A 27,763-nucleotide genomic window follows, 5' to 3' on the forward strand; every position below is an offset into this window, starting at 1 on the left:
GCGGTACAAATCTCTGCAGTCCCGCATAGCAACGGGCGGCGACGCGCCTCGCGGACGCAACACAAGAAGCCGTAACACTTTGTTTTTTTCGTGTGAGTTTAAAGGCACAGGTCTAACGAGCGCCGGCAAAGCGAAGTTTCCCTGCGGCACCTCAAAGTGACTTAGGGGGTGGGTGGGGTGGAGCGGTGGGGGGGTGATAAGTGAGATGGTCACTAAAAAAAAAGTGATTTAAGACCCACGCGGAGCCGGTGAGTTGTTCTTCTGTTGCGCCGTTCTGTGTTTACTTTTAACGACTCAGCCGCGGCCACGTTCGGGTCACTTACATTTAAGACGCTACTGACTGTTTCAGAAACACTGTGTGTACCATGTTCAATCCACCGTTTTATAATGCGTGTTGTCATCGTCGTCGTTATCATTATTATTGTTGTCAGCGCTTGATGTCCAATGTAATATTCTCAAGGACAACCACAAAACCGCCAGCTTTTTCGGAGCAAACATTTTTTTCGAAGCTGTGTCCTGGACAGCTCCGCCGTCTGCAATGAAGCCCTGGTGACTGTAATATATTATATTCCGTATGTCCTGCAGTCCAGCAAGAATTGGTGGACGACGTAGAGAATTGTGGCATTTAAAATGAAAAGACCCGAGGTTGGCTTGCGCGTGTGTGGCAGTACAGCAAATACTGTGTTTTATGAACCCATCTGTGCGGTCGTATGCAGTGTTTTATCGCTCATTGTGTTCCGTGGGTTGGGGTTACTCCGGGCACTTCCGATGTCCTTCCACGCGAACGAAAGCCACGGACGAATGTGGCCAGACATTGAAATGCAGGACCCTCCCCGAAGATGAGCCTTGAGACTCAATAAGGCTTTCATATGTGAACAAGTTATGGTAATCACTCGTAAGAAATCAGTTTACTTTGCCCTGCTGTGATGTACTGCGTATCCAATTAGCCCATTGTCTGTGCATGTGTAAGTTTACGCGGTGCGTGGGTTTGTAACAAATTGTAGTTGAGAAAGGCATTGTGTTCTAGCTATGATCTAATTATGTACAATTTGTAGTGCCTACAAGGGCTTATAATTATAAAAGGGTCCTCAACGCTGATACACACGCAACAGGTAAAGGCGCAGGGCTGCAATTACCACTTACTTTTCTTATGCTATCCGTTGCACGCGGTTGCACTTTATTTTTGCGCGCAGTTTCAATTTACTTTGCTCAGTCAGTGTTAGCCGCTGAGGTCATGATGAGTCTCTTTTTCTCATTCCTATTGCTCTCTGCCCCCCCTTGTATCGCTCCCGGTTCAGCTGTAATGGTGCACCGATGCCCACTTTATTGAGGGCGATATTGGCACGTAGAATAAAGATTGATCGATTCGCTGACATAGAGGACTACAGAGCTTGGGCAAATTTTTACGCCTGCCTTCCTGCTTGTCTGTGGTTCCTCGCGCCTGAGTCGTTATCTCTTTTCGAGAGTGAGCGAATACTGTGCGAGTTGCAAGTTGAAATTATGTTCGTAAAACGTAATCATGTATAGCCGTTTGTCAATCACTTCTGGATCAAGGTCTCATTACCGCGCCGTGTTGGTCGTGTCGTGGAAATGTTTTGACCTTAATAGGTAAGCCACGCTGGTTGTTGAAGGTGGTAAGGTCAGAACCGGTCCAGATGTCGCCAATAATGGGAGGTTTGGCCGGGAATTGGAACTCACGTGGCTGGGTTCACAGGGCAACTACTGCGCCACCAGTTAACCCTGAGTACATATTGTATTGTACTGTGTAAACAATACTACGTTCTTATTTCCCTTTACACAATGTTGATTTGTATTATTGGGTAACTCAAGTGTAATGTTTTTTTTCCGTTTATATGTTTTTCCAAGTATTTGCTCCTAAGTTGATTGGGGGCTTTGCTGTTATCCATTCTGCCTGTCATTCACACGTTTTATTATATTTTACCAGGTAAAGCCGACTGACCTATATACTTCTTTCTCAGGAGCGACCTGGCCTCAAATGATAGCGCAATCAAGTGGCTTATGAATGGGACTGTATAGCAGCCAAATATTCTAACCGCAGGTTCCAAATTGTGGACAGAAAAAGCGGAGAATTTACGTGAGCAATGTGCAAATTGTGTTTTGTATTTTGTATTGTGCAAGCAAAATGTTTTAATGCTACTTAAAATGCTACTGATGCACGTGCATTGTGATCTACAACTGTACTCACGAATCAATACTAATTCTTCAACAGAAAAGGTAACTTCAGGTACAACTAAGCAATACATTCTAAAGTTGGCCTGCGTTAATCATACGATTCACAAAACATCCGAAACACACACACACAGCAGTGTGCAGTTGACAGCAATGAATGCATGTGTTACTTACACATATTGACATGACAGCTGGGTTGACGTTAGGGTTAAGCATATTACCACTTACATGACCCAGGGCAACAGGTCCTCAACTCACTTGAAGCTGGAGTGAAAAGGCTGCAACATTTCTAGTTTTTGAATGGCCATTATAATGATGATTTAAAGAGTCCAGCTAAGTGTGGTGTAGAATGTAAATGGAATGCAGACTATTCTTAAACGGTACCATTTTGCTGCATGATAAATCAACGTGCTGATGAAATTTATTCATAAACTTGCACCTTCAACAAGTTTTTATATTTTATTTCATTTGTACAGTATTGTGTAATATATAGAACGCTTGGAATCATGAAATTACTGTAGTTAATTGTACTAATACTAAATAATTATATGTATTATTTAAACAGAAAATCCGATTTGTTTTTACATATTTAGGAAGCATCTGCATTGGTGTGTTTGACCGATTCAATAAATGAGTATTTGGCACGAGCAGAAAACTGGCGTTACAGCATCTGTAAAATAAACCCGACACATTGAAGGGGTAACACTGCCACATTCTGGCCACCTCACAACCACGTGCCTGGTGGTTCCCTTTACAATGACTAGCCAGGCACAGCCCTGCTCTGCCTCCGAAAGTCATTGAGGTTGGGCACATTTCAAGTGATTTCACCATAAGCTATTTTCTCAAAGCAGTATTTATTTATCTCGTATATATATATTCACTTATTCCTAATCTGAAACACACCAGTGATCCATCTCACCAATGATTGTATAACACGGCAAAATCCTAACTATAGAACGCTCTACGGTATTGCATGGAATTCTTATTAGATGTAGTGTTTTTAGAATAGTCGATTTGCAGTCAACACTGCCAGACCAATTACTGTTTGATTGCTGGCATTAGATGCCATTTGCCCAGCAGGAGGCAGATCTGTCTGTGCCAGGCTGCCATAAGGCAATCACAAGCAATTATTCACGATATATGGACGATGCCAACTATGAGCAGTGCGCAATGTGGAATTACCATCAATGTATGTTTTTCAGCTTGATATTACAGAGGTGTAGCTGGGAACATTTAACAATGAAACTAAAACACATTACATATCTTTTGAAGGTCAAGGCAAAGTGTCTCCCGTGAAGCAAATTTTGGCAGTGCAGTATAAACTGAATAGGAGCACAGCTCACGTAAGCACAGTTATGATATAAGCAATACATCCTTATATGCATTGGTGAGGGGACAGAAAATGGAAACTTAAGAATAAACATTAAATTTGGATATAACCATTGCTGGACAAACCAGTGTGTGTTGTGTAAGCTGTCAGCGTACAGCGCTACGAACCCAGCCGAGTTCCATTCCCGCTTATGGCCAACACCAATGACGATTATCTGAGACGCTCCTAGGCCTCCCCTAAGTCGACTCAGTCTCATATACCTGGTGCGGTGTGTAAACATTGCCACTAAGGAGACAGAGTCGGCCGGGCGTGGTGCTGGCCACCCACCCCCACGTGTGCTGTTCCAGCCTTCATAGGCGCTTGCTAACAGCACTTGCCCCACGTCTCTTAAGGCTATACGGGGAATTTTTGTCTTGTCTGGACTTTCTCCAAAGGAGTGTGTGGAAACCCATCCTCTTTTGTATTAATAGAAATCAATCTATACGCCTTTGGTAAGAGCATAAGCTTAAAGCGCATACCCATCCATATGCATGTTATCCAGTGCTTCTGAGGCATGGGTTGGTGGATCACATAGAGATTTGTGAAATCCCAAAACCACTGGCCTACGAATTGACCAGGAGATAGTAATCCAGCAAAAGGCTTCTAATACCCATCCATGTGAACCCTTTACTGTTATCGCCTTGTATGAATAGGGGTTCTGCTTGTATGGCAGTTTCTTATCACATGCATAACACTCCTTAACACTGATATAACCAAACATCCCAATTCAGGAACCGTAGGAAAAATAGTATTGGGACTCGATGAGGCTTTCCTTGAATACATTACACTAAATAGTAAATATATAATTAAATTAAGATTGAAAACTTATTTCTTTAGAACAGCTTTTTGTGCCTAGTTTGTTCCTTCCCCTCACCTCCGATTAGCACGGTTGGCTACATATGGTGCGAAAGAAGTTCAACACACACATTACTCTATCGTACATATGTGTTTACTCCTGACGTGAAAGCATTTTGTTGTATATACAGTAGACTGCACGTGCACATTAACACACTCGTACCTGCCACCACTCACCCACACTCCACCCAAACGTCACTGGATTTACGTAAATTGAAACAAACCCTGCGGCACAACTAAGCATCGTGGACATGGTGACGGCCACACCAGTGATTGTGGCCATTTGTCAATCATGTACGTCTGTAGCAGGCATTGCGAGGTTGGCAATCGGCATCCGCTGGACATGCGGGAAGCAACCACGGCAGGCGTGGACGCTGACCCCAAGCTGCGATGCCACGCGGTGCCCCGGGAGCTCACAAGCTGCGGGCGTTGCCAGGCGTGCGTGCTCACCGGCTGGCTGGACCGAACCACGGCCTGGCTGGGCCACTTGGGACATTCAGCCCAGAGAGACTTCGTGGCCGGCCTTCTGCTGCGCACAAGAGCGAGGAAGTCGCTGAGTCAACTCGCCCAGACGATCCAGGTTGGCCAGCATGCAGCAACATTGGAGTGGAGGAATTAGTCATTCGAACAAAAAACATCCTTCGCAAAGGAAATAATTCTCAGTAATTAAAAATAATTTTCAAATTATTGTTTGGCTTATTCTCAATTGCATTCCATTTGTGCTACTGGCGCCACGCCGTAAGACAAAGAGATTTACGTTTGGAACTCTGCAGCTAGCGGCTCATCACACTGTGTCAGAAAATGGGCTGAGAAGATAAGGCTTCAGAACTGTGAGGTCTCTTCAATCGTCCTCTTTATCCCCACTGGTTTTTTGTGCATTCATTGGTGGCCGGGCTGAGATCATCATTTCTTTACACTCGAGAACCCAGTTTAATGGCAGCTGTCTGCTTGGATTAGAACCCGGGATCTCAACCAGTGCCAGCTCAGTACTGTGACTAATATATTTCCAAAATATCTCGGATATTAACGAAAACCATTATGATGGCTGTGTAACACCTCCCCCCGCCCCCCAGCTTCCAGCCCTGGCCAAAGACCTGACGTACGCCCGATCGGTCATTAGCTGGCCGACAGCCAGCAACCTGCTCGTGTGGACGGACGTGCCGGAGAGCCTGCGTGGCGTGGAACACCCCGGCAGGGAGGCTTCCCGCGCGTGGCAGTGGTTCTCGTCCGCCGGCGTCTGGAGCCAGGCCCTCTTCCTACTGGGAGCGCTTCGTGCGTGCGACCCATGCCTCTCCCTCGAGCTCAGTGAACTCGTGCAGGCGCTCGTGGAGCGGCAGCATTGCTGGCGAACAGGTGAGCACGGTGCCTGGAAAGGTGCCACCACCCGATTGGTCATCTGCCTCCGATGTGTTTTCAGGTTACGTAGCGCGTTGTTCGGCATGACGTGCCGTTTTTCACTCGGCGTGCCTGGAGCTGCTCTGGGGAGTGAACATCTGGCCAAACATCAGGCGGTGGAAGCCGAGCAAAACACTCCTTAGCACTGATATAACCAAACATACCAAATCGGGAACAATATGAAAAATAATATACAGCAGTAATGGCTTGCCATGTTACGGTGAGGTAAAAAAATGTCATTATTACTAATATTACGAATATGGCTTTTGGCTAACCATCGAACGCACTGCATCGCACGCTTTCAGATGCCTTGCGGCCGTCTGGAATGCTCTTCCGATATTAGGAAGCCACTGGAGCTATGCACTTTTCATTCTAGATTGAAAACTAATTTTTTTAGAACTGCTTTTTGTGTTTAGTTTGTTGTCCTTGCACTTCCGATAAGCATGGTTGCCTACATACAGTGTGAAAGAAGTTCAACATACAGTACATACATTCATTGTTTTATTGAAGGAGGTTACCTAAAAATCACCATGAATACACTTTTTCTGGACCATAGGATATCTCATGTATGTAGTATGTACAAATTATTTATTTCAGGCAATGACCACATATGGGTGGCAGAGTGTCACCCAACTAACTGGATTAGATTATAATATTACAGTATAATATTAATTAAATAGTTCACGGCCCGTTGTCCATCCACTCCTGAATGAATGCCTCCCCTTGACGATGTTGGTTATTGTGGGCTTGTGAAGAGGGAGCCCCAGAACTAGTTCAGATATCATTCTCCAACGATGTTAGCTGTGGCCGGGAATCAAATTATGGTCGCCACTATACCAGCCCCTACACCACCGCTCCATCGCCTCCACCATTCAATATCCAGACGACGTCAGTATGCTATGTGTGCGCATGAGTTGCATCCATTGGTGCACGTAAAACATTTGAATGCTAAGGTTATATTCAACATATAGACAAAAGGAAAATGGTGCGTATTTTGAAATAAGAATAACCTGACTGTGTGCAATCACATCTTCCAGAAGAAGAAGAAGAAGGCAGGCATGGAGGAGAGGAGGAAGAAGAGGCAATTGGCGAGACTCGAAGCTCAAGTGACAGCTTCCGGACAGAAGATCATCCCGACTTGCAGCTGCTGGTGGCTGCCAGACGGGATTACTGCGCCATTTCACCCGGCATGGTGCCACCGAGCCTGCGCCGAAACATCGTCGGTGTCATGGGTACGTGGAGATAGCTTCCGCTCTTTTTTTTTCCCCACGGGGATTTTCAAGCGCGTGCCGTATTTTCCCATGCCGCCTGCGTGACGGCGTGCAATGGTGCGCGCATAGATTGACGTTTCCTGGAGATGTGGAGTGGCACATCCATTATGAAGTCGAGAGGTCAATTTTGGACTGCGCTACGTTGTTTCACCCATGCACAACCCCAGTTTCCCCACGTCTGTCCAAATGCTTGAACCCGTGTTTTTTCGATTGAAGCACATTTTAACACGTCGCCTTTCGCGACCAATATTATCCATAATAAAGGTTTTTGGGTTAGATTCGCGTTTATTATAAATGTGTCGCAACCCTCCACCACCCGTCACGGCCAATCAGTAAAAAATGTGTCTCGTTGACACAAGACAAATAGTTCACTACTTTAGCCCACCGGTGTGTTGAAGAGTGAATCCACAACATTTTACATTTTTGAGTACGACGTTTCGCTGGTAATTACATCCAGCATCATCGGGCGATTTGCCAGAATTGTGAAGCCCTCCACCTGCTCCCGGTCTTAAATAGAGCAGCAGGGTGACGTCATCATTTAATGCTGCTGCCCCGTGTTACTACCGCCGCTGTCACTCCTTCAGTGATAACTTTCTACAGTCGCTACTGCTGCTGCCCCGGGTGACTACCACCGCTGTCACTCGCTTGTTTCATACGGACAGATGTCGTTACTGCTGATACGTTCATTATTTAGTCTGTGCTCAAATTCTACGGGAGCATGCTGTGTGCCGCAAATATAGCAGATTTTATTTGAAATTATTGAAAAAAAATATTGTTAATTTTGCAATGAAAAAATCTTGGAAAGTTCATCTTCGGTGTTAATTTTTCTCACCTTATGAATATGTTTTTTTTAATTGTTATTAACATGACTCTGCCTCTTTGTATATGCACTGTGCCAATCCTTGCCATATAAATATATTTATTCCAGACGATATCTTGGTTACATGTTTTTTCATACAAACAAACAACATGGTCATATTTTTGTCGTAATCCCTTTAGTTTTCGTAGGCATACAGCCCTGCTTAGGCTGCATGGTGACCATGAGATGGCATTATAGCAATAAATCATTGCATACATCTGTGCAGAGCTTTTGGGCGTTACCCTCTTGTATTTCTGGGCACTCCAGTTTCCTCCAACACGAAATTGCTAAATATCCGAATACAGGCGCCTCCGAAAACTATAGTCTAGAATCAATGAGGCTTTCCTTGGTCAAGAGCATTATTATAACTAGATTTTTTTTATGTCGTATTTCTCTAATTGGCACTTTACTCACGTACAGAGCTTTTACGTGGATTTCCATAATGAAAGCCCACGTTGTTATGTTACAGAAGATGGATTTAATAACGTGAGAACAACAAAATCTTGGGCCAGTCTCAACTCGAATGCAGAAGTTTTGAATAACTTTTATGCAGAAACATGCTGCCCTGGTATTTATGCGCTTGGCATCCTTGGAACTGAATTTTGAGAATGCATGTTTGAAATTATAGAGATGATGAATGCATTTCTGAAATTGTTAACATGCTTTGTGTTTCTAATAGTGTCCAAAAAATGTTTCAGCTTTGTGTGGATCCCAGTTCAGGGCATGAACGTCTGTGGGGGGAGAGAGAGACGGTGCGGGAATGGTGTGTAAAGTTCACAGCTGTCTCTCCCCCTTCAGGGTCAGAGGTGACGCTTTATTCCAATAAGAGCAAGACCAAGATACGTAGAGATCGTATTGGAATGGAAACCTTCCCAAGGCACCTTGGTGGTGTGGGAAATCAAAGGGACTTAATCCGGAGCCTTCCTGTGCATCTCGCCAAATACATATTGGGTAAATACCGCAATTGCAAATGGGCCAAAAATATTTGTATATACAGTAAAACCTTGGATTGCGAGTATCTTGGTCTGCGAGTGTTTTGCAAGACGAGCAAAAATTTTAAATAAATATTAATGTGATAAACGAGCGAGGGTCTTGCAATACGAGTAGTACGTATACGCTTTGCCTGCCGAGCGTCACGTGATCACAACTGATATACGAGTGCTTTGATATACGAGTGCTTTGGATAACAAACACGTTTCCAGAACGAATTATGCTCGCAATCCAAGGTTTTACTGTAAATATAAACACATTTTATTTTTGGCAAATATGAATGTTAATGAGCTCTAAAACGATGTGTTGGCTTACAGTAAATGCCTAGCAAACTGTTATTGGTATAAACAAGTGTATACTCTGGTAAGAAAACATGACAAAACATGTTAAATAACTAATATACACAAAATTACGGCTATTTGTAGAACGTTATATGTGTATACGTTTGTAAATCAATGAAAATTTTGCAGGATTTAATGATAGTACATTTCTCCACATGGCAACGTTGGACATGCGTAGTGTCCACACAGCTCTTCCAACACGACTGTTTCAATATGCTGCTGTTGCTCTCTCCAATGTAAAGTCAGGAATTTGAGGTCTAAAAATACACGTATGATAACTTAGAGGTGTGCTATTCTTGGCAGGCATAATTAGCAGTGTGCATCGCTGTATAAGATTCATTTTCTGTCATTTTAATTCCCGCATACCAACTTTGACAAACAATTTTTTTGTGTTAATTTTAAAATCGAGTCATCGTAGTTATGCGCCATCGTAAGCTTACCATGACCAGCAGCCACTATGCCCAGTCTACAGCTACATAAAGATCTCTTCAGATATGCGCTGCCAGTTGCCATAATAGGTTTTAGAGGGGCAGTCAGTAGCAGTATATCATACCGAGACCCCCAGATTCAGCTTGAGACTGCTTTTAAATGTCCTGCCACTGTTATTATAAAGACACACCTAAGTTATTCAATAAAGTTCACGTAAATATGTGTGGACAATACCGGGAGTGACGTAGTTTCGAATCGCTGTCATGTTATCTTTAAAAAAAACTACACCATACCTCCTAATCGTAGGTTAACTACTGTTGCCCTATGAAGAGACTGACCCTTGTCAATGCAATATGGAATTTAAACCACTTGTGCAGGGAGGGCTTCAAGTGAAGAAGGGGGATGCTGCAGAGAAACACTTCGATTTTTGACCAACTGTGCATACATCCACCGTGAAGCAAGAGAACCTACATGCGGCTCTTTAAGGACTGCTCGTGACGCAATTTATTAAGGACCCACCGTCTCGTATTTACACGCATATGGCGGCTCGACAAAAAAATGTCTCTTCTTGTTATTTTGTTTGCCGACCCCTGGGTTATACAATGTCCTAGCAGATACTTGTACGACATGCCTGCTCTGAGCAGTGGTGACGTACCCGTGTAATCGCACAAATGGTTTTGTGGAACTCCCTTCCCGTGGGCGTCGAGGAGGTGCCATACCCTGGCTCGCCAGGAGCAAGCAGTACAGCGAGTGGTCCAACCGCCATCTGTTTCCATCTGTACGGGGATAGAGTGTTGCCCCCTCGCACGTGCGAGTTTTCTCCGGGTGCTCCAGTTTCCTCCCACCATCGCACCTCCGATTAGCACGGTTAACTATTTATGGCCCGAAAGAAGTTTAACATAGATACATACATACTCCCACGTGTATAGAAGCTCATTAATTGGCTTAAAATACACTTAGCATAAAATGCAACGCAGGACACTCCTGAAAAAAGTTCTACGTCTCAATGTGGCTTTCCTCGATGAATAAATTAATTTTATTTTCCCCACAGGTATATTGGACCAGGCGTCATTGTCGGCTTGCCGGCACGTGTCACTGCACTGGCGGTACCTCGTGACGGAGGTGCAGAAGGAGAGCATCGTCAAACAGGTGGTCAGGGACGAGGCCATGGCATTGCAGGTAAAGCCTCCCATCATTTGAGCATAGCCTGCAATGTCCAGGAATCCTCAAGCTGCTCCAGCTCTGCAGACACAAATGCTGACGAAATCGACTAAAATAATGACGTCATCTGTCATTTATTTCTCACGCCATATCAGTCCAAAGCCACCTTTGCCACTGAGCATAGTTATCGACGTTCAATATACAGCATCCTCCATCATCCACTACCCATTAGGGTTTCCACTTCTGAGGTACAGCAAAAACTGAGACATCATGGGAAGAAGTATATCGCACCTCCGATTAGCACGGTTGACTACATGCGGTGCGATAGACGTTCAACATGCATACACACAAAACCAGGATAGGGGAGGACTATAAGTAAATGAATTGTCTTGAGCAGTCTATTATTACGCAACTCAGAAAAACTAGAACTTTTAATATCCCGGAAGAATGGAGGATATCCTAGGGCTGCTGCCTTCAACAAGAGCATGATCCTGGGAAACCACAGACAGGTGGCAACTGCAACCACCATCAACATTGACCATCATCAATGGTGCCAATGACTTAGACGAGAGGTAGCTGCAACATGAAATAGCCCGTCGAGTAGACAAAGTCTCTGACATGGGTGGAGGAATCAACGAGTTGAATTCACGTTTTCTGTTGGTTTCACGTGACCCCCTATTGCCACAAGAGGCTGCTGCGTTGACCACTGGAGAAAAATCCCAGATTCTTGACTCATTTGGCCGCCCTGAGTATTACTGTGGCACAGTATTAACCGTAATAACACTACGCGCCATCCACTTCACAGCAGACGTTACGTCATTCATAAGAGGGGGGCATTGTGGGCCCCGGATCAGGGTCAATATTTGCCAAATTCGGAAATTACACCGCACATTGCTCAATTGGGATTACAAATTGCAAACATTGCCCCCTATTGAGAGACCAATTTCCCAGATCAATCTTGCAAATTGGACAATCCTGATCTCTGGAACTCTCGCCTCATGAAACAAAGTAAACTTGAAACTATTGTTTACTTCTGCGTCTCAAGAGCACTGGCGTTCACAATTTAAGAGCTAATGTTTCAGCCACATGGTCGAATATATGAACGAACCACCCCTGCTGTACTTAGCGCTGTTATTTCTGAAAGCAAACAAAGTGCAGTACTCACATTGCTGAATAATTTGGGGTATAATCATAAATAGGTTAATTAACTATTATCGATTCTGAAGATCATGGAATATGCATTGAACTTCTTGTGTAAAAGTGAATGTATTTTGATTCATATATGTTTTATGTTGGGAACTGCTGTGGTGTAATGGTTAGCACATTGGACTTGCAATCCAACGGTTTCCGGTGTGACTCCGTCTCCCAGCACAGCAGCAGGTGAAATAATCATGGAAATTTCTCAAAGCCCACCCACCTCTATCAACCTAGCAGTATAAATGAGCATACAACAAGCAATTGCAAGGCTGCACCTTTACCTATTTATATATGCCGTATGCAATGCGTTTGAATTATGAGGCTTATTGGCTATACATTTGAAAAGGAATGCCGATCGTGTTGTGATTGTATTTTTAATAGGGAACATCAGCCAAGAGGGTGAACCCAGTGTACGCTAGGCTACGAGAGGTGGAAGTACCAGCGCTCGCTGAAAATGGATTGGACCTCATCTCCACTGGAGATATGGCATCTCACAGCGCTTCCACCAAGGTGGTCACTCTCAGCGACACTACACAAACTCGTTAATGTTAATAATTTGCAGCCCTCCGTCAATCCATCACTGGATGAAAGCCTCCCCACGCCGTGTTGGTCATTGGGATTGTTTGGCCAAACTTTGTCACGCTGGCCATTGCTGGTTGGCGAACGGACGGGTGGTGGGGAGGGGTTCCATGATCGGTTCAGATATCACTTACCACTGACGTGCGTAGCTCCGGCTGAGAATCTAACTCGGGGCGCCAGCTTCGTAGCGCACCCCGGCTCACCGCCGTGCCACGATTCATATTAATACGGTTGTAAAAAATCCACTGTCCGTGGGATTCACAGATAATCCATTTGTGAATGATGTGACCAACAGGACTTAGCAATAACTAGCAGGCTTAAGCTCTGCGATCCATTTTGATGATTGAAACCAAATCCATACCGGCGAGGGAATGTGCCAATAAATGACAATGATCTGTAAAGATAGGCAACGTAAGATACACAAACAATATTTCTCCTTCTTACGTCTGTTTCTCCACGTTATAAAAACTAAAGTGTATTTTCCAAGCCATCAGCCCAACAGCCTTCTGGGAGTGCATTACTTCAGCTGCATTGGTTCAGTCCTGGCAATTTATGGACTGGTTTTGACACAAAGCTTCTCATCAGCATAATCGGGCTAGGTTGAATCAATCCTGGTGAACTGCCAGATGTTATAATCAAGGACCCTTTCTTCAAGATATAGGTCCTAGTTCAATACGAAATTATGTAATGCATAAAAATAATAATTTGTGTCGTTCTGGAGAATATAAATAACAAAATAGACGTTCAAACCGGTCTATAGTTTGCTTGTACGTATTCAATGCTGCTGAAATGATGCACTCCAAGAAGACCGTTGGGACAATGTGTTCTGTAAGATATACTATTGTGTTTTTTTTACGTGGAGAGACATATATACGAAGGAGAAATGTAGTGTGTTTACCTTTTTAATTGATAATTTACACATAGAAGCTAATGGTTATTTTCGTGACATGTAAAAATGGGCTTACGGATTGGTTGTGTTTGCGTTTTGCAGGTGAATAGCAGCTTCTCCTCTGCACTGCAGGGCATTGCTACACGGGTGGTACACATGGAGGAGAGGAATGTCTACTGCAGCCCTTACAACGTCCTCATTGTCCTACAAAAGTAAGAGTTGCTGTTTGTAAGTAACCGCTGCTTGGTTTATTCTTCTACGTGGCGCGTACACGTACCGTCGGTGTATGTACTTCATTGGCAGTGGTGTGCAGGCACGAGTTAAACACTCTTCAGAATCATAGTGGAGGAATCCGATGGAATCCGATGAGCTACAAAGCTCTTTTTCACAGATGTCCAGTAGGGGCGGGGTCAGAACGTGACAACAACTCAGAACGTGACAACAACTCAGAATGTAACAACAACTGGCTGTCAACCTACTGTGCATGTTTCCCCTATTAAGGCAGTGTTTATGAGTTGTTCATGAATGTCAATGTCTCCATTGTAAATAAGGTACGTTGTCACCTTGTTATGGTGCTGACATATGTATTTTAAGCTCGTCATAATTCACGCCCTCAAAGTTCGATGAATTGTCACAGTTTTGGGGGGCTGCGATTCGATTAAACAATTCTATGATTTTTTTTTCTCCTGTGGTCAACGTAGCAGCCTCTTGTGACAATAGGGGTCAGGTGAATCCAATAGGTAACGCGAATTGCACACATTGCTTCCTCCACCAATGTCAGGGACTTTGTGTCTACCAGACTGGCTATTTCATTTTGGCTATTTCCACACCTTCAATGAGCACGCTTGGCTACGTATGGTGCAAAAGAAGTTCAACATCCATACACATTTTATCCATATTGTGTTTAACTACTATCCTGCAGGTCACAACACCTATCAATCTGCTTCTTTCCTTGCACTACTCAAATTTGGAATTCCCTCCCATCATCTGTTTTATTACAAGTTCTCATATCTTCACTCAATTGCAGAAACGTATTAAAGTCTTGTATTGGGCTTGTGCTCAGCATCCACGATAAAAAATAAAACACGGCATATTAATGAAATTCATAAATACTTACAATCTTAATTCAACGCTTGTATCGTGAGCATAATTTAATTGATGAATGGATACATCGTTGCACACCTAGCACACTTAATAATTTTCGCTCATCTCACTTGTCTCAACAAAATTGCCAACCGCTAAAAGTCACTCCGCTTTGCTGAATTGCTGGAGAATTCTAAATAAATATATCTGGACCCGCAAGCCTTGCTCGTACGTTTATGTGCCCTCTGTTATGACTGTTGATTTGGGTTCAATAAAACAAAAATATATACATACATATGAATCTCACGGCTAACGTGGTGTTCCCGCGGTTGCAGAGAGGAGCCGTGCCGGGTGGTGGCGTACGCTGGAGGCCACCTGGCGGCGCTGGGCTCCATTGACCGGCACGTGCGGCTGCTGGACGTGGAGCGAGCCAAGGAGGTGCCCCCCGTGATCCGCGGCCACGCGGGCAGCGTCCGCGCTGTCCTCGTGTGCCAGGAGAGGGGCCTCCTCCTCAGCGGCAGCTACGACCTGAGCATCAGGTGTTTTTTTTTAACGCTTTCCAACTGAGTTGGAGAGCGTGAATGCAATTAACCACAGTCAGTACATCCGTCCGTCTGTCAGTCGGACCATCTGTCTGCAACAAGGAGTAATGATTGCTATCGCAAAGATTATCTAATGTAAATGGAAATTTAGTTTGGAGTTGTGTTGCTGTTCGACACTTACCCTTTAGAAAAATGGCAAAACTAGCAGACAAACCAGAGCCAAAAATATGCAATCGCATTTTGCCCTGACAGCTACCCATCGGCTTCTTTACTGCAAATAAATAGTTTAAAGGACAAACACATGTTGGACACTGTTACGGAATCCATGCACAAGCATGCTTGTTATTTTATTTTTCGGGCCTTCCCAAATTATTCTAATTGTGCTCTCAGCATCACATCACGAGATGATTTGTTTATTCAGAACGCTTGCTGAAAGCATCGCATCACCCATCGTTGAAGAACAGCCTGCGAGAAGTGATGTGAAATTTACTTCAACATGTAACGCGCCGCAGAGCATCCACTCACTCTCGTAGAGAGAGAACAACTCAGAGGCACGAGGAGCCACAGACAAGCGGGAAGGCAGCACGTGATGAGCCGGTGCCAGCAAATGCCCAAGCGCTGCGGTCCTCTATATTAAGGTGTTATCGGCCAATTAATGAGTATTTACAGGTCAGAGGAAACTAGAGCACCCGGACAAAAAACACGTGTGCGAGGGGGAAACACTCTATCCCATACAGGCAGAAGGAAGTTTCAAGACACGTGATACACCAACCCTCGCCTCATCAATGTTGGATTACAGACATGCACCACCACCACCACCCCGGTAAAAAAAAACAAGATTTGTTTAAGTGATGGTTTTTTTACTTTATTGGGTGGTGCTGTAGGTCGTGGAACATGCACAGCGGTGCCTGCCTGCGGATTTTCCGTGGACACCAGGGCACAGTCACCTGCTTGGCCCTGCACGGAGACTGCTTAGTGTCTGGAGCCAAGGACGCGCATGTCAAAGGTGCTGCTCACATTCTGTGTACGCGCGGATACGCGGCAATGAGCGCCACTTGCTCCGAACGATCATCGAAGCGTACTAGGGCACGCGTCATTGGTGCTGACGTTTAGTGGAATCCATGGACTTTCGCCTGCTTATCTCAACAGCTGTGCATCGAAACTCACGAGTCCACGTCGAAGTCTGATAGCCAAAGGATAGCCTCGGGGGGAAGCTTAAAGGATGTCCGCAATGCCTACACTCACAGAATAATTCCTCAGTACAACCCATCTCTGTCACTACTATTATTGCCAGTTTAACACATAGACTTTCGCGACCAATATTAACCATAATAGAGGTTTTTGGGTTAGATCGCGTAAATATAAATGCGTCGTTAAACCCACCACCACCTGACACAGCCAATTAGTAATGTTTGTCATGTAAACATAACATGCCAATTCATTAGTAGTTCAGCATACCGTTGTGTTGGAGGGTAAACCCACAACATTTTATCATTCGAGTGTGTTGGAGAGTAAACCCACAACATTTACCAGTGGAATAAATGTTGTGGGTTTACTCTGCAACACAGCGGTGTGCTGAACTATCAACGAATTGACCGGCACCTACTGGACATCTGTGAAAAAGAGCTTCATAGCTCATCGGATTTCTCCAGGATAAAAAAAAAAGATTCCGATTCTGATGCTATGCGATTTCGCCTTGTGCCCTTTTTTTTGGGGAACGCAGCATCGACCGCGTAAAGCGATGGGAGGCCTGTGTTGTTTGTTTCCATGTTACGGCAGTTTGGGACATTCACACGGGGCGCTGCTTGCACACGCTCAAGCACCGGCGGTGCATCCGAGCGGTCGGGGCGAACGCCGGGCACGTGGCCAGCGGCTGCGAGGGAGGCCTCGTCAAGCTGTGGCACCTGGAATCCGGCAGCCTCATTAAGGTGAGCCCCACTCGTTCTCAAATCGTTCATTCGTCATGCTTATCTCACGGCACTGTAGGGAAGTACTCCTCTCATTCTGTGCTCTGGACTCTCGACAGTTTGTACGCCGACAAAGTCAGCATGTGACGGTGAAGTGTTTATGATTGAGATTCGCAATTGAATTCAAGAATCATTGCGTATAGCGGCTCTGTACCCGTGGCAAACCACGTTAATGGGAGTAGAGTCACTGATATAATCTATAGAAAGAGAAAAGGAATGGGAGGGAGAGGGAAGAGATGAGAGAAAGAATTGGAGATGGGAGGAAAAGGATGGAAAAAGAAAGGATAAAGGGAAGCAAGGCAGAGATGAGATAGGGAGGAAGAGGCCTCGACTAATGCACGAAGCATCGTCTGTTTTCACAGGGGGCGGGGAGAGTGAGGGATTCAGAGTGGGGGTGGCCACATAGAAGTCACGTGATTCACAGGAGGCTTGAGCGGATTTAGATATGTAGATGGTGGTGATGGTGGTGATAACAGTGATTGTGATGGTGGTGGTAATGGTCATAGTGGTAATGTTGATAGTGGTGGTGGTGGAGGGGGATGTTGCAGTGGTGATGGTAACAGTGGTGGCAATAGTGGTAGCCAGAGTAGCAGTTATCACGCTACGCTAAGAACCTGGCGACTCGAGTTCGATTTCCACTCACGACCAACACGTGACGATTTTCTAAACCGGTCCTGGGCCTTCCCTAGATCAACTCAGCCTCAAATGAGTACCTGGTGCGGTGTATAAACATCATCACTAGAAAAACGCAGCCAGGCGTGTTGCTGGCTATCCACCCCCTCGTGTGCCGTGCCGACCTTCATAGCTGCTCGCTAACAGCACTTTCCCCAAAAGTCTGTGAAAGATATAAGGAGGGTCTATGTCCTTGTAATAACGCTAGTGGTACTGGTCATGGTAGTGGTGGTCATAGTGGTTATGTTGATCATGGTGGTGGTGCTGGTGGAGGGGAATATGGTGATAGTGTTGATAATAGTGGGGGTGATAGTGGTAGTGGTGGCCGTAGTGGTAATGTTGATCATGGTGGTAGTGTTGATAATAGTGGGGGTGATGGTGGTAGTGGTGGCCGTAGTGGTAATGTTGATCATAGTGGTAGTGTTGGTAATAGTGGGGGGTGATGGTAGTAGTGGTGGCCGTAGTGGTAATGTTGATCATGGTGGTAGTGTTGGGGAGCGATAGTGTATCGGTTAGCGCGCTGCGCTATGAACCTGGCGACCCGGGTTCGATTCCCGCTTACGGCCAACACCAGTGACGATTATCTGAACCGGTCCCGGGCCTCTCCTAGGTCGACTCAGCCTCAAATGAGTACCTGGTGCGGTGTGTAAACATTGCCACTAGGGAGACAAAGGCGGTCGGGCGTGGTGCTGGCCACCCACCCCCTCGTGTACCGTTCCGGCCTTCATAGGTGCTCGCTAACAGCACTTGCCCCTACAGTCTGTTAAGGCTATATGGGGGATCTTTGTCTTTGTCTTTGTTGGTAATAGTGGGGGGGTGATGGTGGTAGTGGTGTTCGTAGTGGTAATGTTGATAGTGGTGGTGCTGGTTGGGCGGGATATGGTGGTAGTGTTGGTAATAGTGGGGGCTGATGGTGGTAGTGGTGTTCATAGTGGTGATGTTGATCATGGTGGTGGTGCTGGTTGGGCGGGATATGGTGGTAGTGTTGGTAATAGTGGGGGGTGATGGTGGTAGTGGTGTTCATAGTGGTGATGTTGATCATGGTGGTGGTGCTGGTTGGGCGGGATATGGTGGTAGTGTTGGATTATAGTGGGGGGTGATGGTGGTAGTGGTGTTCATAGTGGTGATGTTGATCATGGTGGTGGTGCTGGTTGGGCGGGATATGGTGGTAGTGTTGGTAATAGTGGGGGGTGATGGTGGTAGTGGTGTTCATAGTGGTGATGTTGATCATGGTGGTGGTGCTGGTTGGGCGGGATATGGTGGTAGTGTTGGATTATAGTGGTGGGTGATGGTGGTAGTGGTGTTCATAGTGGTGATGTTGATCATGGTGGTGGTGCTGGTTGGGCGGGATATGGTGGTAGTGTTGGTAATAGTGGGGGGTGATGGTGGTAGTGGTGTTCATAGTGGTAATGTTGATCATGGTGGTGGTGCTGGTTGGGCGGGATATGGTGGTAGTGTTGGTAATAGTGGGGGGTGATGGTGGTAGTGGTGTTCATAGTGGTGATGTTGATCATGGTGGTGGTGCTGACCTCTCATCAAGGTTCTGGAGGGTCATCGAGGAGCCATCACAAGCCTTGCTCTGGACGCATGGCACCTCGTGACAGGAGGCGTGGATGGATTCGCCATGACCTGGAGCATTCTGGGAAGGCACAGACTCTCCATTGCAGCTTTCAGGCATCCCCGGTAAGGCTCGTCTTTAGCCAGCATGTCCTGAGAATCACCACGATGGTGCCACGGTGGCGAGATGTTAACTACCTCGCCTGGTATACAGGAGGTTGCGGGTTTGATCTAGACCCTGACACCGGTTTTTCCCTCCACATTTAGAAGCATCCATTGGAGTATTCGGCTGCGATAAGTTTCCATGTGATAAGCCACTTTGTTGAGCTATCGTTTGTGATCGCTGCTGAAAAATAACTGTATAGCTCAGTGGGCCTTACCTGGTAAAATAAAAATAGTTTAGTTCATAGTTTATCAACCAATACATTTATCTGTACATTAAAACCAGCAGGAACAGCGATACGAATATAACAGTATGAACATACATTCTCAAAAGGCAATTTGTAAAAATGAGCCTTGTGATTTGTCTTAAAAATAGCAATGCTCGTAAACCTCTTAACATGCAAAGACAATGGTCATTACAGTCTACGTGCAGCACAAATGGCTCATGATGGGGAAGGTATTCAGAATCCTGATGATGCTGAATGACAACTATTTGTAACAATCGCAGTAGTTTTGGGTATATATGCGTGAAATAGACACTCATAAAACATGATGCATTGTAGACTTGGAATGGTGCATTTGATGGTTAACTGTGAAGTCAATCATGACCTTTATCGTAATGCATTTGCATTAATGTATCTTTTTATAACCACACAGTTGTCATCTTTGAAATATATGCCTTTTTTATATACCACATTCATCAAAGGTTAACTTAGAATATTTTCATTTTTAAATGAGCACCATTGCACCTTCCACATATGTGGAAAACCTGTCCTAAAATGAACAGGTATAGTTCAGGGCACATTGTTTAATGTATTATTCATCAGCAGCAGCAACAGCAAAAGCAGCAACAGTAACCATCATTATCATCATCATTTTGATCAGCAGCAGCAAGTGTCATACGTATAATCATCATCAGCCTTTGCAGCATCAACACCGATTTGATCATCAGCATCACCATCAGCAACAACAACAGCAGCAGTAATAGCACTATTCACAAAAATTCCAAAGCCCATTGAGCCGGCATGTCTCTTTAAAAGGTGGAGATCCAATTAGATACGAGGACACGAGTTCACATGATGCTGCGGAGAATGAGAAAGGGTGTGAGAGAGAGAGAGAGAGATGGAGAAACATTTCACGTCATTGTTTTCGAGTACCCATTGATAAAGATTAACAACCGCATCGGAGCGACTGTGTGGACGTGTGTACAAAATTCCCTGGCACGGTGTCATGACGGGTACTGCAAGATCCGACCACGTCCATCCAGTGCTTGCCGGGCTGCATTGGCTTCTGCTTTCCGAATGAATACATTATAAGGTCGCACTCATTACACACCAAGTGCTTGCCACAATAAAACCACAATACCTCGCCGATCTCGTCAAGGAGCATAAACAATCAAGCAAACTACGGTCATCCTCGCAGCGGCTTTTGGCTAGCCATCGAACAAAGACGATCACCGCATCACACGCTTTCAGGGTCAGTTCTGTGGCCGTCTTGAATATGCTCTTCCTTCCAATGTTAAGTAGCTACTGGAGCTATGAACTTTAAAATCTAGATTTAAAGCTAATTTCTTTCGAACTGTTTTTTGTGTTTAATTTGTTGTGCTTCACCAGCACCTCCGATTAGCACGGTTGGCTATGTACGGTGTGAAAGAAGGTCAACATACACACACACACTTGAATATAGCGTGACCGCGAGCATTAACCCGAGCGAGCGTGGGTCTGCGTGCGAGTGCAGGGAGGTGCTGTGCGTGGCCCTGCTGTACCTGCGAGTCGTGACCGGCTGTGCCGACGGCAAGATCCGCGTGTTCAACCTGCTGTCTGGCGACTGCCTCCGTGTCATGCGGGGAAACAGCCACTCCGAGCCGATCACTTACCTGGCCACAAGTGACAGCAGGTGTCTAAACTGAACTTAAGAAAAAATATTTTTTTATTTTACCAGGTAAGGCCCCACTTAGCTATATAGCTCTTTTTCAAAAGTGACCTGGCCACAAATGATAGCCCAACGAAGTGGCTGATCATGTGGACACTTATAGCAGCCAAATACCCTAACTGCACGTTTATAAACGTGGAGCGCAAAACCAGAGGATCCGGAGAAAAATCCACACAACCACGGGGAAAGAGACACCACAAACTCCAAATATACAGGCGTCAGGGTTGGGATCGAACCCATCGACCTCCTGCACACCAGGTGAGGCAGTTAACATCTCGCCACCGTGGCGCCCCTGTCCCGTGACATCACACTCCAGGGTGGCAGGGTGGTGGCGCAGGGGGAACACTCGTGTCTCACAGCAATAAGTTGCCGGGTTGGATTCCCCCTCCTCGGTCACCTTTCTGTATGGATTATCTACGTTCTCCCCCTTGTTCTGCCTGGGTACCCTCCGGGTTCTCCAGATTTCTCCCATAGCTATAAACAAAACCTACAAGGTAACTAGTATTGGTCCAACACATTCCAATTCTGACAAAAAAAAAAACACACCTGCAGATGTTTCAATTGGGATTACACACGGTAGCATCGCCCCTCTTACTACGAAAATTTAGTCGCACACTCCTAAAAAGTAGTCTTGAGACTCAGCGAGGCTTTCCTGGGTAAACAAGCGTGATGATGATAATAATGACATCGATGCTCAAGCCAAACACAACATTCACTGTGAATATAACTGCAAAGTAGTGAAATGCACATTACTCAGCACTCATTTATATGTTGTACGCATATATCGATAAAAAGTCAATACTTTGGAAGTATTTTAAACAGTATAAATGACTCTTGATTTGAAGCTTTCGTGACTGCAAGGATTCATACTCTTTGTTTTTTTTCGGTAAAGTCACCTATGTGACTTTACCGAAAAAAACAAATAGTAGTATAAATTATTCTGAATCACGTATGCTCTCAGAAAAATAAAACATTTGTGTGACACTAAATTATGAGCTACATAAAATGTATATGCAATAGTAACAACAATTACCTAGTTATATGCAGGTATCATCATGTGTACAGCCCTAGGACCTCCCCACGCCATGTGGGTCGTGGGCATTATCTCACCATTCTTCACCACGCCGGTAAGTGCGAAGTGGTAAAGGCATGGGATCATAGAAAGTACAGGACAACTATGGATTGTGCTGCACTGCCCTCTGCTGCTCACAGCATAACCCCTTGGCAGCATGTTGGTCCCTCATCTTAGCACTATCCAGTCTCAGCCCCTCTTAGTTTCCAAAATATGATGTGATCGGGCCTGATTCTGTAGACTTGTTCGTGAAGCGGAGACACGAATATGTATGTATGTATGTTAAACTTATTTCGCACTGTACGTACGATACACCTGTGCTACATAAACACATCACAGATATACAAATACCACAGTGAATATACCCAACAGCGGCGTGCCCTGACTGGGAAGTGGCCCTCCCGTTGCCCGGCGCGTCTTTCAGGCTGCTGATCAACACGCCGACGAGCGTGCTGGTGTTTCAGTTTGAAGACGTGCGGTGGGATTACGACGCGGCGAGCGAGTGCGTGGATAAAACGACGGTCGAAGAGGAGGACGAGGAGGGAGAGGAGGAGAAGCCCGGCAATGAGCCGGTAGCGCCAGCGCCGCGGCGAGTGCCCACGCGAGCCCGGCGCGTCCGGAAACCTCGCTCGGCGTTACTGGGCAAGACCGCGGCAGCCGGGACGCATCCGCATCCACTGCTAGGTGCGCCTCCGATCGCGGTGTAAATGGACGAAGTTACCCCAGCGTCAGTTTAAGGCCCGTGGGCTCTCCTAATCCGAGCCACTCATAATCTCTTGAGTGGTAGGCCGCACGTTGAGCGTTGTATATGCCCTACTGGGCTTTCGCCGCCACGAGATATCGCGGGGAGTCTTCACGAGTTGACGCATTTGCTGAAGCGTCGTTTCTCTTTGTCATGTGAAACCGGAGTCACGACGGAGCCACTATCAAAGTGTCTCTCATGTTCGGTCGAGCACTGGAGGGCACTTGTCTTTGTCGGTGGCCCTAAACTTGTGCTGTGGTGGAAATCATATGTGTTTATAGCACGGGACCTGTATAACCACAGGGCAGCCACTGTTGATGCATTACATAGTGGTACTCTTTTATCGTGTCCTGGAAGGATTATGGAATGAGTCAAACTCTCACTTGGATTTTAAATTCTCCTTGTGAGTCGAGTGTCGTGCAACCACTGCCACCTGTTCAGTTCAGCCGTAATGGTGGACCAGCCACTGTGTTACAAATAACAAAAACATCCACATTGTCTCGGCGATTAGACCGATGGCTGCTCGTAGCCCTGAGCCAGTGATGTGAATTCTGCATTCCTATGGTGGGGACCAGTATGTCTAAAGGATAACCCACTGTTAAAATTCCCACTTCGCGCAAAGTAAAACGTACGTATTATGCACCAAGTGCCGATGATAACGACAACATTTTTACCCAGGATGCACCCGATCTCGTCAGATCTCGGACGGTGAGCAGGGTTGAGCCCGAATAGTGCTTGTATGGGTTGCCACCATGCGCAACAGGTTGTTATAGGGCTTGCGGGGCTATGTGGTGGTCAGCAATGGGCAGTGCAGGAAAATGAACTTGTACTTTGTGTCACGTCCACGTCTTTGCTCCACACCTCTGCTTTTTGTGTTTAGTTTGTTGTCCTCCCCGCACCTCGCCGCCGCAAACCCCGCACCTCCGATTAGCATTGGTTGGCAACGTACAGTGCGAAAGAAGTTCAACATACGTACATACTTCCACCAACCGGCACTGACCAGTGTGGTGAAGCATATTCAAATAACCCCTCCATGACCCGCACGGCTTGGGGATATCCCCATCCAGGAGTAGATTGACAAAACGGGTCTGTGTACATGTACACGTGTACTAAGCAGTACTCGTTATAATGTCTGTAGAGTGAAGGTTTTGCTTCACCCCCCTACCTGGGATTTGAACGCGCAACGTTCCAGTTTATCACAGATAACAGCCATAATAGAGGTTTTTGAGTTAGATCGCGTAAGTATGAATTTTTCGTTAAACCCGACACCACCCGAACAGGTAATTAACACAGTGACGACTTCACATGTATCCCTCTGTTTAAGACTGAAACAGGAGGATGTATTCACAACTCTAGCTGTCGCCTGATGAGGCTGGTTGTAATTACTGGCGAAACGTCATACTTGAATGATAAATGTTGTGGGTTTAGCTTAACACATAAGCTTCCGCGACCAATATCCATGATACAGGTTTTTTGGGTTAGATCGTGTAAATATAAATGTGCCATTAAACCTGCCACCACTTCCAATTAGTAAGTTTTTTTTCACGTAAACAGAACGTGGCCAATTCGTTACTAGTGCAGTACACCGGTGTGGTGGAGAGTAAATCCACAACATTTACAATCTGAGTACGACGTTTCGTCAGTAATTACAATCGGCATCAATCAGGCAGCAGCCAGATTTGTGGAGAAATCCTCGTCCTGTTTGGTTCCTTAAATAGATGGGTAGATGTGATGAGGGGTAGATGTGATGACGTGTGAGCCCTTCTTGAGCGAAGTGGGGGGGAGGATTAATGAATGCGTATAAATTACAATGGGTATCCACTACCGGTTGGCTTGTTCATTATTATACATTCATATTTACGCAATGAAACCCCCAAAAAACCCGTGTTATGAATGATATTGGTCGCGCCAGCCTACGTGTTAAAGATAACAGCAATATGCAAAGCTACCATTAATCCAGAAAAAAAGTTATCGTCCATGGCTGAGCCTTCAAGTATGCAACAAGGAGTGTTGGCCAGTGAGTCAGTGCCACCCATGTTGAGAATCCCTCCTCATAGCGCATTGAAAGTGAATCTTTTGACATCAAAGGTACTGGTGTGTGTACATAAACAGTGTCGACAGTATTAGTAACAACATTATACATGGGTTGATAAAAGTTTGTAGAATTAGTCATGCAATATGTTGCAACAGCTAAATGCTTATTTTGTGGCCCAGTTTGTATCAATCACTCTATGAATCTCTGTCAGATGTTATGATAATTGTAAAACTAGAGTGTGTAGCGTTTTAATTGTGACATCTATATGAATAATTCGTGTTTGCACATATGTTAATAATCATATACGTTTGAAAATAATTATATTAAAAACTAAAAAAATATGTCAGATTCAAATATCAAATGTTTTCATTTCAAATATATTGAGATAATGGAATACTGTTTAATTCAAGAGAAGCATGTGACTTCCTTATTGATGCACTGTTTTTTATACATATTTATTTTGTTATTCTAGAGAGAGGACACACCGCATCACTCCCTCTGTCACAAGATGTCCTGCACAGCTTTGATCTCCACTGGCAAAAGAGGCCAATGACAGCAGATCAAATATATCTCAAGATCTCTGCAATGCGGCAGAAGCAGAGCTCAGAGCAGCTTGGCATCAACGCCGAAAAAAATCACCAGCCAGGGATGCTGAACACAAAAGGGCTTAAACTGGATCCAATCAAATCGACGGCGGTCCAACCATCGCCTTTGAAATCTCCCCAAGTGGAGCTTTCGCATTCCACGAGTTCGGAGGCGATTGCTCTGCTGAAAGCAGAACGCCCTAAGTCACCGTGTCCAAACGGCGTCAGGCAGAGCCAGGATTCCACAGCGCACGAACGCGGCAAGGCGGCACGAAGCAGCGTCGGCTCGCCCGAGCCGTCGGTTCCGAACGTCGCGCTGGGGAAGCTGACGTTCGTGAAAACCGTGGCGACCCCTTTGGAGGTGCTCGACTCGAAGCCGAAGCGAGAGCCGAGCGGCAGAGTGGCGAGCTCCTCCGTCCCCCGGCCCCAGCTCGCACGGGCCCTCACCAGCCTCGGCTTCTGCGAGACACCGGGCAGCGCGCGGTGCGCGGCACGGGCCCGGCCCCGCTCGGTAACCTCGGCCTCCCCGAAGCTGCACCGAGTCGGCGGGTTCACCACGTCGGCCGAGCGGCCTATTGGCGACACGAGGATGCTCTTCCATCCCGGGCACCCGGGCGCTGGCGCGACCCCGAGCCGGGTGGGGTCCGCCGACAAAGGAACCCGCCGCCCCCTGGCCTCGCCGAGTCGCTTAGCCGAATTGAGGTCTTGCACCGGGCGGTCCCAGGGGCAGCAGCTTAGCAGGGAGGCTCAGAGCCAGGCTGCGGCAGGCGTAAGGCAACGCGTGGTGGACAGGCAGGATTTGAGCAGGTGCTGCTCTAGCAAGTGACGGGTCATAACGCGCATTTCTGATTTAGGAAGTTGTGGAGAAGTAAGCAATGGATGCATGCACACTCTACTGTGACGGGATTGCACCGCAACGAGCCCCGGTCATAAGTACGTCAAGCTATGAATGTGCACCTTTAGGTGTAGTAATGGCTGGCACTGTATCAAGAGGCAGAGGCAATAACCCTGGTATGGTTGTGACTGAACAGTTGTATCACAGTCACTCAACTCTCATGCTCTCCCTCCCTCGTGCTTAAATTGACTTTCTCGCTCTCATTTTATCCGCTTTGGCTCTTGTCAAATGTCACAATACGAGTGGCCGAGTGGGCTCAGAGTTCAGGACACTGAGCTGGCACTGCGGAGGTCCTGGGTTCGAATCCAAACGACAAATTTGGTTTTACATTTAATTTGACGACATAATTAAACATAACAGTTTGTTTGTCACGCAACAAAGTGGATGGTAAGGTGTTGCCCTCGACTTTGTGGATCAGAGGTCACTCGAAGGGATTTCAAGAGGTAGTTCTGTGACATCCCCTTCCGTGGGCTGTTCTCGAACACAAAAAAGGTTTGCAGCACACGCAAAGGATGCTGGGATTCGTGTTGTGTTTTCGGTTGGGAAACAACTTTTTTTGCATTTATAGTTTAGTGCTCTTGGTGTATCTGTTTTACACTCGTTGCTGTTTTGTCAGCTTATTCCCATCTCTTGATTTATATACAGTCTCTTTGTTAGCTTGCAGTTTACAATGTTAGTTTAATGGCACTTATAGAAAAAAAATTGTTCCGTGCATTGTAGCAACAATCAATAAATGTATTAGCCGGATATAATACCATCTTTCTCAGTCCCAGTCATTATAAGACGCAATTGCATTGATATAAAAACAAAGACACTGGTCTACAATAAGGTATACATATCACTTGTCAGCTGATGTAAAACAATATCTGCTATGCGTGGCATTGTAATATCAGTGCTTATAAAAACCAAGCACTTGATGATTTGTTTTGTTAAAGCCATGTGATGCTTGTGGGCTCTCATTGTAATTTAATAAATTATACTTTCATGCATGAAAA

At 45.7% G+C, this 27,763-nt stretch overlaps 1 protein-coding gene across 4 annotated transcripts; it reads left to right on the forward strand.

Annotated features, from left to right (window-relative positions):
• Positions 1 to 27,763, forward strand: LOC116949702 (F-box and WD repeat domain containing protein 10B-like). Of its 4 annotated transcripts, none has more exons than XM_032967306.2 (15): positions 1 to 248; positions 4,721 to 4,994; positions 5,488 to 5,767; positions 6,850 to 7,041; positions 8,738 to 8,890; positions 10,751 to 10,878; positions 12,439 to 12,567; positions 13,628 to 13,737; positions 14,944 to 15,147; positions 16,035 to 16,156; positions 16,930 to 17,078; positions 19,330 to 19,472; positions 21,246 to 21,404; positions 22,937 to 23,196; positions 25,762 to 27,763. In XM_032967306.2, the coding sequence occupies exons 2-15, from the start codon at positions 4,758 to 4,760 to the stop codon at positions 26,697 to 26,699; spliced, it is 3,204 nt and encodes a 1,067-aa protein (XP_032823197.2). In that variant the 5' UTR covers positions 1 to 248; positions 4,721 to 4,757; the 3' UTR covers positions 26,700 to 27,763. The 4 variants fall into 4 exon arrangements, with proteins under 4 accessions (XP_032823197.2, XP_032823195.2, XP_032823199.2 ...); XM_032967304.2 differs by having other exon boundaries at positions 2 to 248; positions 6,847 to 7,041; XM_032967308.2 differs by having other exon boundaries at positions 2 to 248; positions 6,853 to 7,041.

Source organism: Petromyzon marinus, chromosome 37 (genome assembly GCF_048934315.1).
Source record: "Petromyzon marinus isolate PM22_M1 ecotype Great Lakes invasive population chromosome 37, UKy_Petmar_22M1.pri1.0, whole genome shotgun sequence".
Classification (NCBI taxonomy): domain Eukaryota; kingdom Metazoa; phylum Chordata; class Hyperoartia; order Petromyzontiformes; family Petromyzontidae; genus Petromyzon; species Petromyzon marinus.

Bases quoted from the DNA above. Each gene is read 5' to 3' on its own strand.
- LOC116949702 (XM_032967304.2), top strand. From the start codon at position 4,758: ATGCGGGAAGCAACCACGGCAGGCGTGGACGCTGACCCCAAGCTGCGA. The intron at 7,042-8,737 runs GTACGTGGAGAT...CTCCCCCTTCAG, and splicing joins AAACATCGTCGGTGTCATGG to GGTCAGAGGTGACGCTTTAT. The intron at 15,148-16,034 runs GTGTTTTTTTTT...GTGGTGCTGTAG, and splicing joins AGCTACGACCTGAGCATCAG to GTCGTGGAACATGCACAGCG.